At 33.9% G+C, this 15,145-nt stretch overlaps 1 protein-coding gene across 2 annotated transcripts in view; it reads left to right on the top strand.

The window, feature by feature from the left end:
- MIGA1 (mitoguardin 1) overlaps positions 1-15,145 on the top strand; it is a 38,985-nt gene that overhangs the window by 14,509 nt on the left and 9,331 nt on the right. For both annotated transcript variants that reach the window (XM_039356669.1, XM_039356670.1), the window contains 6 exons: positions 8,751-8,851; positions 11,252-11,370; positions 11,515-11,587; positions 12,571-12,657; positions 13,052-13,150; positions 13,424-13,558. In XM_039356669.1, coding sequence (XP_039212603.1) covers positions 8,751-8,851; positions 11,252-11,370; positions 11,515-11,587; positions 12,571-12,657; positions 13,052-13,150; positions 13,424-13,558 — 614 coding nt within the window. The remainder of the gene's footprint in view (positions 1-8,750; positions 8,852-11,251; positions 11,371-11,514; positions 11,588-12,570; positions 12,658-13,051; positions 13,151-13,423; positions 13,559-15,145) is intronic.

Raw genomic sequence — 15,145 nt, 5'->3', positions numbered from 1 at the left:
TATTGGTTTATTTTTTTCCTCCATCAAGTGAAATTTAGCCTTGAATTATCAGACAACCTCTGATAGAATTCTCTCTTTGAATTCAAATTTTGAATACACAATTTATATTAAATAAGAATCACAAACAATATCAAGTCCATCAATCTACTACATTCCTTATTTCATAAACTATAGTTTCTTTAACTGAAAAGTTGAAGAACACAAGGTTAAGAGCTAGCAATAACTTTTCTGGCATTGCAAAATAGCAGAATCCTGCCAAAAATAGCACAACCTCAGGCACAATAATGGAAAGAAAATTTGGCAGGAAAAGTATTAGTAATGTAATAATACTAGGAAGAATTGGGTCAGTAAGGCTAAAAATTTAAGACTTTCTGTTTTCTTAGTCTCATCTGTCTGAAGCTTGAGCCAAATTGAACATGACACTTAATGGGGAATGGAACAGTTCTGTGTGGATTGAGTTAGAAGAGTGCTTTTCAAACTTAGCAACTTTAAGATGTCTGGATATCAGCTCCTAGTATGCTGGCTGCAGAATTCTGGGAGTTGAAGTCCGCGCATTTTAAAGTTGCCAAGTTTGAAAAATACAGACTTTAAAGAAGAAATTGCTATACGCAAGAAGTAAGTTCTCTTGGCAAAAAAAGAGAAAAAGAAGAAGAAAAAGTTTATCCTAATTTTGAAGATGAAAATATTAACCTAGAGCCAACGTAGAAGAAAAGGTGCAAAGTTTTTGTTTGTGTGTTTCCAGTGCTAAATGCTGCGCTTGTCAATTTTCATGGCCTAAGGCTAGCAAATAGGGAATTAAAGAAGAGATAGTACATATAAAAAGAATAACCACTTCTTTTAAAACTGTGCTACCAATTTATATATTATTAAGAAAAATATATAATCTGGTTGATATGGCGAGGTTTCTTGGTCTGGATGATAGCTGAGTATTAGGTCCTTGTAAACAAAAATCTATTACCGCTTGAAAAGGAATGAAACTGCGCTCACTGGAATTTTTAACATTTTAATACCCCTAGGCTGTGCTAGTGCCTCAATCTGTATTAGAAAGGATAAGCATCATATTCTGTAAATTCTTTTGATTCACATTCTACTATAGAGCATCTATTTATCCATCTTTAGAGTTTTGTACACTGAATCCACTGGAACATTGACTCATCTCATTTTGGTTTTTACATCCATTTATAGTTATGTGAAAGTGGCAACTGTTCTCTTGATTTCTCCACTTCATGATCACATCCCATTCTTCCAAACTACTTACATGGGTCAAGGTGTACGGCATAGATGTTTGCAGCTTTATAATTTTCTGGATAATAGCAAAGTAGCTTCCAATGAATAGGAATACATTACAGCTTAATGTGACTGTGGATTTTTGTGGAATCTTTCCCCCAATGTTTAATATTGCAACATACTTTTGCTATTCTCAAACTGTGAGAAGTAGGCTACTTAGATCTGAATTAAGAGCTGAGTTTTATTTGGATCCCGATTCACAGCTTAGCTGCTCCAAAGTCATATGTGTCATTCACTGGCGTTAGTCACAGCTTCAAGATAGGTGTATTAGTTAGGATTTGAAAGACGACTCTGCTGCCCCTGTTCCTCACAGTTCTCGTATCACATGGGGGTTTCCTGATATAGGAAATACTAATTATGAACTGCACATTGGTAGAATGTAAACTTTGTTTTTCATACGAATGGTAGAAAGGACAAATTAGTCTGTCAGTTATTTTTAACAGGAATTAAAATGCGCTCTGCTTTATTTTTTCTCTTTCTTTTTCCTGCATTCACAAAAAGCAAGTTAATTGGACATATTTATTTAATCACTATGGAAATATGCACAGTATTTTATGGCTTATTAAAAATACAGCCTGCCAATGTAAATTGTAACAAACCCCAATACCAGAGATAATGTCCAGAATTTCATGAATCACATTATTATCATTACATGTTAAGTAATCCCTGTGTTAAGACCCTGCCATGAAATTTACACAACCAGCTGGTTTCAACTGGTTTGCTGCCAGACTAATAGTTTTGCATAGACTAAAAATTTATTCTTATTTGCCAATAAATAGCAAATTTGTAAAAGAAGAATATTACCCCAAGTTTTGCCTAAATGCCTTATGCAAGGGAAGTACAATATATATAGGCAGAGATAGCAAGATAGAGATAGTTGAGAGAATTAGATTGTGTTAAGCCATGTATGCATTGTTTATATTCTGTCTACATTTGTGAAAGTCTTCTGTCCTGAGGCACAGTCTGAAAGTGGAAGCCCATCCAAATTGTAATCAGTTGCAGTTTTTTCTAAGCATTATGTTTTTAATGTTTTATTAATAAACCAATACTATTGTTAGTAGAAAATAATTTCATAGACAATAAAAATAACTGATTCTTATAATCATTAATTCTTATAATCTAAGCTTGGTTCCTGGTTAATTATGATGGCATTCATTATATATTTGCCCTAAAAAATTACTCAACATGGCCTATGTGATTCATGATAATGTTTTTTTTAATTATTATTGATCGTTGCACAGTCAGCCAGATATATATCTTTAAGCTTGCTGGTTGCAAGTCTAAAAGCTTTTTTAAGTCCCACCTTAAAACTGGTATAGTGTCAGCCAACTTTACCTAGAAAGGGCTATTTGATAGATTTTCCTATTAATGCATAGTTGTTTTACTACCATCACAAGCTGCTTTTTAAATCAATGCAAATGTAATACATAGAATTTGGAAATGTCTCTATTTAAAATGTTTGCTATGACCATATTCTTTTTAGGGCCTTGCTAGAAAGTCATAGTGATATATTATCCAGGTATTAATACATCTCTTGGATTCTTCATATAGGCTTACTGCAAGGCTATTGGTATGGACTAAATTTCATTTAATCTTGGAACAGGAGTGAGAAGTTTAGAGGCCATGTGGTGTTAAATCAGTAATGGGTAAATAGATTTTGAAATGCAGAATCAGATGCAAGGTTGTTATTGCCAGCTTTTAAATTTATCTCTTTCTTTTATCTATTAAGATTCTTGTTTCAGTAACTTTTAATTGTGCAAAATGGTGAATCATAAGGCAAAATGTTTTAAAGATATCTCAAATGGGCTAGCTTACAGAATGGGTCCAGTATTTGACATCCATGACTCCGGTGGAATAATAATTTTGTAAATACATTTTATGATAATATACTTTTCCAGTATATTATAATTGTTGAAGACCTCAAGGAATCTGGTAGGAAAATGTCTCTAAAATGATGACCCAGTGGTTCATAGGTTTCTAGTAATCTTATAAAAACTTGTCTAAAGAAGACAATTATGCTGAAAATAAGAAACTACAAATGTTAACCTTGATAGTTATACCTTTATTTAACTATATTTTGAATGTATAAGCCTATAATTTCTGTTGCAATTGCAGATAGAAACAATCAATTTAACTTTTCTGAAGTCACCTTATTATTTTGCAATATTCTGAAATCGCCTATTGTCTGTGCTTCTCTCTAAAGTCCTATTTCTGTTAGCTTCTGACAATCTAAAATATTTTTATTTGCCAAAAAAAATCATGAAAGTTTTCATTCTCTTCTATTATACCTGCTTAAGAGCCTTTTTTTTCCTGATAGTTTTCTTGATTTCCTTGTTTTCCCTACTAAAAAGATCTTTGGCTTGTAGACTATCCCATGATGATCAGTTTATATTCTGGTTTTTGTTGCAATTGTTAGTGACTCCTCGAGTGTACTGAAGAAATCTGACCCTCCCAATGTTCCCTTTCGGCTGAATTTTTAAGTTTTCTAGCTCCCAGTATCTGGGGGGCACAGAAGTGGTACCAGTAAATGTTAGCTAAGTTAGGCAATTAGATTCCTCCTTTAGATTCCTCCTTAACAGTTGCCTCAAGGGACAGCTGCCCAGTGGGTGACAATGACTGTGAGGAGAATTAACAGACACATGGGAAGGGGGGGAACATAGCTCTTTGCTCTGAGTTATCTAGCAAAATGCCCAAGTTCAAATTACCCCTGCAGCATATCAAGTGGTAATACTGGTATTAATAAATGCCAGTATTAATAAAGGGGTTGAAGTTTCAATACCTAAAGGAAGGGTGTAACTGAAAGGAATTGACAAATAGAAAGAAAAGAACAGGTCAAAATAATAGACCACGGTTAAATAACCCAAAGGATATTTTGAATTTAAATAGAATGTCCCAAATAGGAGCTAGTCAATGTAATTTAAAAAGAATGTCCCAAATAGGAGCTAGTCAATGTGCTGCTTGAGTTAGTGTCCTCCAAAATAACTCTTCCAGGGTCTTCTTTAAACAGTATCTTAGAAGAAATATCAGGAAAATGTTGAAATTTACCACTATATGATGTTCCTTCCTGTCTCTTAAAACAGGCCTTAACATTAAGCAGCTTAATGAAGTCAAAATAATTATGAACTATTTCTTTTCTGGCAGAGAAGCCCAGTATGTTTATGAATTTCATACTGTATATGGGTTTTATTTTTCCTGCTCTCCCACAAAAGTAACAAATAAAAATAAAAGTCTCTCTGAGTTCATTCATGTTTAATAGGGTAGAGAAGCCAAATACTACAGTCATTATTAAGCCTCCGTTGCTTCATTTTCTTTTGCCGAAGTTTTAAAGTGTTCTAAAACAGTATTGTGAGATATTCCTACTGAGGTCTCTGTGTGTGAATACCTTGAACTTTATTTGTTGTCTGTGTGGATTTTAATTTTTGATCAATTGAAACTTGTAAAGAGTGTGCTGGTTTTGAGGACGTTGAATGCCTTTTTCCTCAAGGTTTTGAGGCAGTATCTAGGGAGTATAATGGATGTTTCTAGGTCTCTTATTTGTCATTCTGTTCTGGGAACAGGATGTGGATGAGATATATTTTCAGTCAGACACATCACAGTTTTTTCTTCTGCTCTAGAAATAGAGCAAAGCCTTACACCATTTCATTCTTCCTTGAGCCTCAATCCTTCTCTTTAATTCAAGAGGTGGCAGGCAATGGGTGACGTGAACTGTCCAGATAAAGAGCTAGACTTGGCCTGGTATACTGGCCAAAGTGATGCCATACTACAGGACAGCCTTGCTGCTGAGAATTGTGTTCAAATGATCAAGCTGGCTGTTTTAATTGTAATAAAGGCTGACAGGGAAGAGAGTACTGTCCTGTTAAGCATGTTTCGCAAAAGTGCTTTTGGAAACAGGCAGTGGTAGAATGCATGTAACAAAAATGTTCCTTCAATATGTATGAGGATTTAATGCACTGGGATTATACAGTAAATAATTTAGCAAAGAGGAAAAAGGTCAGGGCAGCTGGGAATGAGAGCAGTATGTCTTTGGGTCTGGGGATTTGGAGCTTACTGATTTTTAAGCCTCTTCTGTGAATTGGACATTTAAGCTCTTCCAGACAGACAGCGTATGAGCATCAGTAGCCAAAAAGCACCTTGCCATTATTTTACCATTTGCATATCACAAACATTTTGTTACAGATATAAGATGGTAGAAAAAAATAACTTGAAGTTGCAAATAATACCATATTGTATTCTGTAAACTTGATAAATTCTGTTTCAGACAGGGCAATTGAATAATGAAAATTACTTGGAGCTAATCCTCCTTTTAGACACAGTGTATGGATGTATTTTAACAGTATCTCAATAACTTCTTTTAAATTATTACTTTGATTTTACCACAAATAATTATATAATGGTGAAAATGATAAAAATGTATAAGTATACTGAAATGGTTGAGGTAGAAACAGAAACTTGAGATGATAGCAATCAGATCCTAGAAGTCAAAAAAAAAAAAAAAAGGAATGGAATTAATGCTAGAATATTCTTGGAGGACAAAGAGTGGCTAGACAGCCAGAGAAGGCCAGTATTAAATAATATATCTGATAATAAGCAGTAGGATTTAAAAATTTGTTTTCCATCCCATCTTTCATTTATAAGCTGATCACATTTTGCAGGATCCTAGGGCACATATATTTGCCTTCATTTGGGATCAAAATTTCCTTTAATTCTGTGGTTAATTGTAAGCTCTCCTTTGAAAAGATAGATGAAGTAAAGAATATTTGTGTAAATATTAGAAAAATTAAATATTAGTATTGAAAGAAGGAAAATGCTCGTATTTTTTAAAAAGTAGGAATTCTGTGAGAAACACATTTTAAAAAGTATCAGCTTCTTCAATTTTGCAAGGAAAAAAGCGAACTATCCAACGTTAGGGGAATTATTCTGGTCTTTTCAAAACAGTTATATCACCATAAAAGTGGCTTTTTAAATATTTTACATTTGTTAACATGATGATCAGAGAAGGGGAGTGTAAATTAAATAATAATTGTAATTAGTAATAACTGCCCCAAAATGAGTAGTAGATCCTTGTATCTTTTATTCTAAATGCTAAACTTTTTAAATATAAAATGCTTTATGCCAGTGGTTCTCAACCTGTGGGTCGGGACCCCATTTGGGGTCGAACGACCATTTCACGGGGGTCACCAAACAACGCAGTCCACCATTTTTTTCCCCCTTTTCCTTAGCTGTGCTACTCCTTGAATAGAGTCTAATTCTATTGGCTTTCAAAAGCCAACAGGAATTGTCCAGGCTGTCTCTGCCCTGCTGAGCCCGCCAAAAGTCTCATTCTGCAAACAGTGCTGTACCAGTTGAGTAGTCCTCGACTTACGACCGGTTGAGTAGTCCTTGACTTACGACCGGTTGGGGGTCGCGGCATTAAAAAGGTTGAGAACCACTGTTTTATGCATTTATTTAGTCAGCCATATGTTATTTCTCTCTGCTAATATAAGTAATCTGATTTTAGGTTACTTTCAAATTTTCAGTTTTATAGCTTGCTTTGCTAGAATAAGCTTTAGAAAATCCAGTGTCACTTAAAGACAAGAGGATGTGTTTGAGAACCGTGTCTTCTGAAATAAATAGGGTGATAGCATATGAGGTAACTAACACAGATTCAGAACTTTGTAAGAATCTGGGACTGACTACCTATGATGGCAGGGTGGATCAAGCAGCTGTGCATTCCTAGAGTTTTCGTTTGCCAGTGTCTCTATCTAAATCTCTCTTAAACATTTGTACATTATAAATTTGAACATGTGGACGTCTAGGAAAAAATTAACCAAATGCTCTCTGAATAACACTTGTCTTTGAATTTAAAAAAAAACCTCATTGTAACGAGGAATTACTGTTCTAGCAATTTTGAAATATTCAGCATCTCCTATCTTGCTTTTTTATTTATGTAATGTTTTCCCCATGTAGGGCCTATAGCCATATGTTACCATTAGTAGAAAATGGAGGAAGTCACTAATTTGAGAAATCTATAACATTCATTAATGTTACTGATATTAGTTAATCAAATCAAAAAATGCTAGCTAAAAAGAGTGCATTTTACAATCTCCTTCATGTATCTGACTTTTACTTACCTCGTTTAAGAAGTTGGGAAGTCTGCCAGAAATTAACACAGCTGGTTTATCGTTTATGACTCAGAAAATGACTCAATTTGTTAGCCTAGTAACTTATTTCTAAATATTTCTTCTACTTGTTTTTTTCTTCTTGAACAAGTTACTTTTTTTAACCTTACAACTTTGTACTTGTGATATACCATAAAAATAATTTTCAGAAAATATCCAAGATATCATCTCAAATTGTTAAATGTGCTATCTAGTCCAAAGAATTGAAATCCACATAGTTTTTCCCTGTTTTCTTCCTAAAAGCCATTTCAGTATTCTTTTTCTTTAGTTGGAAAAACGTAATTTTTCTAAAGCCTCTTATTTGTTATGTGGGAAATGACAGATTGTGCATTATTTTTGTCTCTTTGTTTTACGTACCAATTGTAGTACCAAGATGCTTCTGTAGGCTTCATTTTGGAAAATTTGACTAGAGAGACGAACACTAAAGATAATCTTTGCAATTTACAGCAGTGAACATCTGTCTTTAGTCTAATGACTTTTTAGGGAAGAGAAAAACAAAAACAGGTTCTGTAACTTAATACTATAGCTATATGACAGAAAGCCAGTAGGTTTCAAAGAGCCCTGGTATAATGTAGTTTCAAACATTTAATTCCCCAAAGTGTTAGGAATGCCTGCATTAATAAAAAAAATCTTCCTTCAAGATATGGGTGAAAATTTAAATATTCCTGAGTATATAACTTCTACTACTGTCCACATGCATAATAAGAAAACGGCATTTTATTGTTGGAAGATTACTGTAAAAAATAAGTAAAAATAAAATCAAAATAACTTTTTTTTAATAATGTGGTTTTACTTTGCATGCTTTGGGTCCAAGCAGCTGAGAACCTGGTAAAATATTTTATTTATTTTTAAAACTATGCAAAAGATAGAAGATTCCTAAAATAGTTTATGAAATAGAACAAATACTGTTGTATATAACATGCCACTTTAGGAATTAATTTAAAAGCTCTCTGGTGTAATTACTGTCTATCTAATATAAATTTATCAGTTAAGATTTAAGCTGAGTCATACTGAAATTTTCTTTAACAAATTTCCCTCTAAAGCCTCGGATTTTTTATTTATGTAACACTTAATACAATTCAGTAGGTTTTGACTAAATCTGATAAGTAATGCCAGCCATTTTATTTTTGTAGCATAATGTATGGTTTATCATTGTATCTGAGCCTATCAATATTCAGAACAGCCATCTTGAAAAAAGCAGGCAATAAATTAAGATTAAAAATAAGATAAAATAAAATTAGTCATAATTGTTGGGATTGTAAAGAAGATTCAAAATATAATCAATGTGTTTCTTCTTTTTTAAAGGTAATCAAATGGATAATACTATGAAAGATATTACAGATGAATTCAGTCTGCGAGATACTATAAGCATTGGATCAACAGATTCATTTGTTTCAGCTGCTGAGGTATACTGAGGCAACATTTGTTGTTGTATTGTGTAAATTATCACCTGAGATCTTGTACTCAATTAATTAATGGCTTCTGCTGGTCTTTAATTAAATCTCCTAGAACACGGGTGTCAAACTCGCCACGTTACGTGACATGTTGTGACGTATCGTGACTTTTTTTTTGCATTGCCAGAGCTGGGGTTGGCGCGGCCTCCATATGATGCAACTGGCCCGCAGGGCGGCAGTTTGACATCCCTGTCCTAGAACAAAATGTCTTGACAAATGTATACAGATTCACAGATATGTGAAGATTAATTGTGATTGTCTGACATTTAATAATAATAATAGTAGTAATAGTAGTAGTAGTAGTAGTAGTAGTAGTAGTAGTAAAATTGGAAGGGACCTTGGAGGTCATCTAGTCCAACCCCCTGCTTGGCAGGAAACCCTATACCATTTTGGACAAATGGCTGTCCAGTCTCTTCTTAAAAACTTCCAGTGTTGGAGCATTTACAGCTTCTGGAGGCAGGTTGTTCCACTGGTTAATTGCTCTCACTCTCATTTAAACATTACGAATACTCATAACATTTTTTTCTCATTCGGTTGTGTCCGATTCTCAGAGACTGCCTGGGCAAGTATCTGCAGTTGTCTTGGCAAGTTTTTTTCAGTATTTGTTTGCTGTTGCCTCCTTCCTGAGGCTGAGACTGGCTATGAAAGTGACTGGCCCAAAGTCACCGAGGTGGTTTTGAGCCTAAGGTGGGACTAGAACACATGGTCTCGTGCCTTCTATCCTGATGCCTTAACCACTACTCAAACTGACTTATAACAATTATGAATACATAACATGCAACATAACATGCAACATAACAATTAAGAACACATAAAATAAAATATTCACAGATGAATCACTAGAACATGAAAATTTCCATAAGTTCACAGCAAAGATGCCTATTATATGTCATTCTATTAATGATATAATGAATTCTAATAGTCACTTTTTTCAATAAAAACATTGCAAGGAAATTGATGGTTTTGAAGTTCTCAGCTGGTTACACTATTGGAATTGTAATGTTTATTTCCCGGAAAGACATAGTTAATCTGGGACAGCTGTAAGATAGATTGCATCTGTCATTTATTTTGAAATATAACAACAATTTCAAGGTATAGATTTACTTACTGGATTATTGAGAAAGGGGCGATTTTAAAGGATAATGTTAATTACAATATTAATTGCTCATTTTAGGATGATTGTAAATTGTTCCATAAACATTGGTTAAAATCCTGTTTGTGGTTGTAAATCAAATACATATTATTGTACTTTTAATATCAAAAAATTAATATTCTGCCTTAAAAGTGACTTGCAAATTACTATCTATTGGAGAATAATGCCATCTAACTTAAGTAAGCAAGTCTTCATGTTCAGCAGATACAATATTATTTAAAAATTTTCCATTGGCTGTCAATTAACTACTGAACCAGGGTCCAGGAAGTTGTTCTCCATTTATAAATCTGTATAGCTCTGGACTAGGTTATCTGGAAACTGCTTTCTTCTATAGGACTACCTATTTTTATGTCCTTCAGATGTTATCTTGTTAGTATAGTTTGATAATATGCATATAATAGTGATATGACAGAAAGCATTCACTCTAGAGTGCTTTCTGTGTGGAATAGGATATTTGCGGAATGCCATTATGAAGATGTTTTTCCCCCAAATCAAGTAATTATTCATCAAGTTATTTCTGACTACCAAATTGCTAAGTTTAATAATGATTGTAAGGTTTTATGGTTTGGACTTTTACAGGTGGATTTTATTATGTTTTATTACATTACATTCTTGTCCTGGAATTTACTTTGGGAATTCATTTATTAAAAGGCTTTGAAACTTTTCTTTATAACAAAAGAATCCCTCTTCCAGTTATGCAAGTAATGATACAAAATAATAATGTTTTATTTTCCCCGTTTCTTTGTCCCTTCTTACAGACCACTTAAGTCACTTAATTTACTTTGAACTTTTGAGAGAGAAAGAGAGAGAGAGAGAGAGAGAGAGAGAGAGAGAGAGAGAGAGAGAGAGAGAGAGAGAGAGAGAGAGATGTGTAAATTAATCTCTAATTCTTTTCTCATTTATCGTGGCTACATATCCCTGTTTTGGGGCGAACAAAACTATTTTTGCTGTCCAAGAATGTAATTTTCTGCCTTAATATACTGTGGATGCTTATTTCCCTATTCTTAATTTCTCTTTGTTCTGCTGCTTTTACAAAGTAACATGTCTGTGATCCAGGTGTTACCCTAATTTTTCTTTCACATATTTGATTTTCATAATTATCTGTAATTTAAAGTGATATTAAAAAACAGGTGCCATTCAAAAGATTACAAAGGTGTTATGTTTGAAAGTAACTTGGTAACTAAAACTTTTTTTTTTAGCTTACAGAACATAAAGAGAGCCGAAACTATTATCATCTGGATTCACTTTGCCACTGCCCATTATATGAAGAAGCTTTGCACATGGCAGAAGAGGGAAAGATTTATTCACGTGTCTTAAGGTCAAAATGTCTTTACATTTCTGAAAATTCTTATGGCAGAGTTTTTAAAACATTGTCAGAACTTTTATTGATTGTTTTCAAATATGTCTAAATTAAAGTGCCTGTCTGTGATTATCTTTGAAATATTATTTATTTTGTGCATAGGACTGAAATGTTGGAATGTTTGGGAGACAGTGACTTCCTTGCTAAGCTCCACTGTATTCGACAAGCTTTTCAGGTAGAACTCTACGAGACACATTTTAATTCATCTTTGTGCTACTTACGGTGCATCTCTATTAAATTATTACAAAGAGATTTGTAATCAGAACCAAACAAGTTACATAACCAGTATTATGCAGTTTTTGCAACTTACAGGTAGTCCTTGATTTACAATTGGTTGTTTAACAACTATTCAAAGTTTACAACAAAAATTGGACTTATGACGCAGATTCAAAGTTCTGACATTTGCTCCCCCTGTGGTCATATGACTGCATTTGGGATGCTTGGCAACTGGTCTGCCTTTATGGCCGTTTGCAGCACCTCATGAATATGTGACCACAACTTACAATGTTTTTGTTGAAAATCAGCTTTTACCTCTGTTTCTAGCAAAAAGAGTTTAAAACATTTACAAAGAAACTAACTAGAGTGCTTAGAAAGCTGGCTTAGTTCATAATCAGATGCTATGTATAGTCACGATCAGTTAATATTGTTTAAATTTAGCCATTTCCAGGGAAGTTTAAAATACTGGCACATTTGGAAAAATCTCTACCATTTGGTCCCTTTCCAAGCACATATGTAGACTTTGTTTCCAGCCCTTAAGGATGAAGTCTCCAAGAATTTCATTATTGGTTGACATTTTTTTCTGCCATGATTCATATAGTAATTTAGGTACATGCTTATTCATGATTCTTGACAAAATGATAGTTGGCTGGGGTCATACACTATGTTAAAACATAACCTGTGGATTATATACCCCAGTGGCTTTGTTCACACAACAAGATAAGCTAAAACCAAGCAGATTACAAAATGGCTTAGGACATTGTGTGAACACAACCATAGATTCCATTCCCGTTCTTGTTAAAATAAGTTTACTCAAGAAGATATTTAGTGACATTACTCTTTGAGTAATAGGGCCTAAAACTTAGATGGATTTGTGCATTTGGTTTCAATTTTGAGTTCTAACAACTTTTACTCATGCTTTTTTTAAAAAAACAAAAACAGGTCATTCTTTCAGACTCTGCAAATCGAATATTTCTTGCTGAAAGTGGCAGAAGAATTTTATGTGCTTTAATTTTGAGAGCAAGAAAGGTAAACCTATTTTGTTTTAATAACTGGTACAGTATATTGTAACAGGTTTGATCATTTAGTGCCCTTATAACATGAGTTAAGAAACAAGTATTCCTATTTTGGAAAAGTAGTATCCTGCTTTTAAGATTATAAATTTGGTCTACATGTGGCAGTGATTGTTCATATGAGTTTATGGTTATATATTTCTAAAATGTATTGTTTTGCATGCCATTTTCTAAAACATGTACACAAAGTCAGGTATCAGAATATACTATGCCTTATAGTGAGATACTCTTTATTTCTAGATTATCCTTTGACTTACAAATAAACAGTGATGTCAATGCTAAGGCAAGGATGAAAGAATCCATATAACATGCACGCTATTTTTTCAAGAGTTTTCTGTTCTCATTTACAGAATCCAAAGAAATTTGAGGAAGTATTTGATGAAATGATCTCTTTTTTAGAACAAGCAGATCAATGGATTCATACTGAAATGGAGTTGGCTGCTTATGGGGTATGTACAGTATATTGTTACTCTTTGCTTTCAATTAAATGTTTAACTCTTTTTTTTTTTCCTTTGGCTCTAGATAGCTATAATTCCTTACTGAACTTTGTTTTGTTATCGTTATCTAGTTTATTTATTCTTTTATATTTACTAAGTTTGAATAAACAATTTGTTTAAAATGTCACCAGGATTTTTACTGTAATTTATAGCATGGACTTGTTAATGATTTTTCTTTTTTATAAATGTGCTCAGTACCCTTTTTAAAATTTGATCCTCATGTAGGTGAAACACTTAAACTTTTATGATGTTGTTTTGGACTTCATATTAATGGATTCTTTTGAAGACTTAGAGAACCCACCCATGTCTATACAGAATATAGTTAATAACCACTGGCTGAACTCTTCCTTCAAAGAAACTGTAAGTCCATATTTGTTTCACTCCATGCTTCAGTAGTACCATTAACTGGTAGGAGATATCAACTCCATGTATTAACATCAGGCTGGGACCCAGTTTGTGGAGAGAAGTATTTCTCAACTTTTTAAAGTATGGATAAGAGGCAGCCTCTCTAGAGTTCAGGTCTTTGAGAAAGCATTTTAAGCAGAATGAACAGGATGCTGGTACTCCGTTGAGAAAGAAAGACGGACATGGTTCTCTTGGATCCCCCGAGAAAAGGGTCGGGGTGTATTGGTTCCAAGTAAGATGAGTCATACTTTGAATGAAAGCTTATTATAGTGTTTTTCTTATGTAAGGTTTTCAAAATTGCCATGGTTGTGTTTTCTTAGTTGATTTCAGTCTCTCATTTTTTTTCATAATTTAGGCCACATTTTTATAGTAATATCCAAGTATAAAGGAGTATAGTATTCAATAATTTGATATGCTACATGTGAAGAAATGTCATTAGACATCTTACACAATGGTCTAAATAACTGTTTCTCTTCTACGTTTTGTTATGCTCCAAGTCAGTTAATATGTCCCTCATTCATGATTTAAGTGTGTTAGGATGTATATAAAACCAATATTGGAACTGTGTATACAGTAATCAGCCTTTTTCTATATTCTATTCAGCATCAGATCAGGTTAAAGGGTTGGGTTAGGCAGGGGTAGGCAACCTTGGCTCTTTTATGACTAATGGACTTCAACTCCCAGAATTCCTGAGCCAGCCACGAGTCATAAAAGAGCCAAGGTTGCCTACCCCTGGGTTAGGGTTAGGGATAGAGTTAGGCAGGTTAAGCAACCACCCAGTCACCTGTGGCTGATGAAGAGAATCTTAAATTTGGATGCTGATAGCAATATTTTAATTAGATATATAGTAGATCAGCTAAGGATGCTATATAGTGGTATTTGAAAATGACCTCGGGAGACAGAGCAAAGAGATGAGCCAAGGAAATAGTCAGTTAAAAGACAGCTGAGCCTGTAGCAAGAATATGGACAGGGCAAGAGACTTAGAAGAAACCTTCCCTAGTTTCTTGGGCTGTAAAGGAAATGGGGAAGAGATAACCTTTAAACCTACAAGCAGTGGTGGGATTCAAGTATGTGAACAACTGGTTCTCTGTGTAGATGCCGCTTCCAGAAGTCCATTCTGCGCCTGGGCAACAAAAATTAGCTATCGGTTCTGTCAGACTGGTGCAAAATGGCTGAATCCCACCACCACTTACAAGATTTTGTTAATGCAGCATTACAATAAAGAAGAATTAGCTCATCTGGTCCTATTCTCTCTCTGCTCTAATGCATGTTATTACCTTCATGGAAACCATGGCTCTCTGTATATATATCAAGGTGACATTAAGAACAAATCACACTTTAAATTTTACTTTCTCAATTGGACAGGAAGATAGCATTGTGAAGATGTCACATTTGACATTATTGTTTTATCAGAACAGTTTGTTTGAGATTTAGGAGTGCAATAATAAATAGTCTGCTAAAGGATGTAAGTATTTTTAGGGTAGTTTCAACTTTTTGATATATAGCTCAAGGAGGCCAAAGAAATCAATTGGGAAACAGATA

Source organism: Crotalus tigris, unplaced genomic scaffold, assembly GCF_016545835.1.
Source record: "Crotalus tigris isolate CLP2741 ecotype Arizona unplaced genomic scaffold, ASM1654583v1 scf7180000018826.840336, whole genome shotgun sequence".
Lineage (NCBI taxonomy): Eukaryota > Metazoa > Chordata > Lepidosauria > Squamata > Viperidae > Crotalus > Crotalus tigris.
Note: the sequence above shows the minus strand (reverse complement) of the source record. Positions and strands in the feature narration are given on the sequence as shown.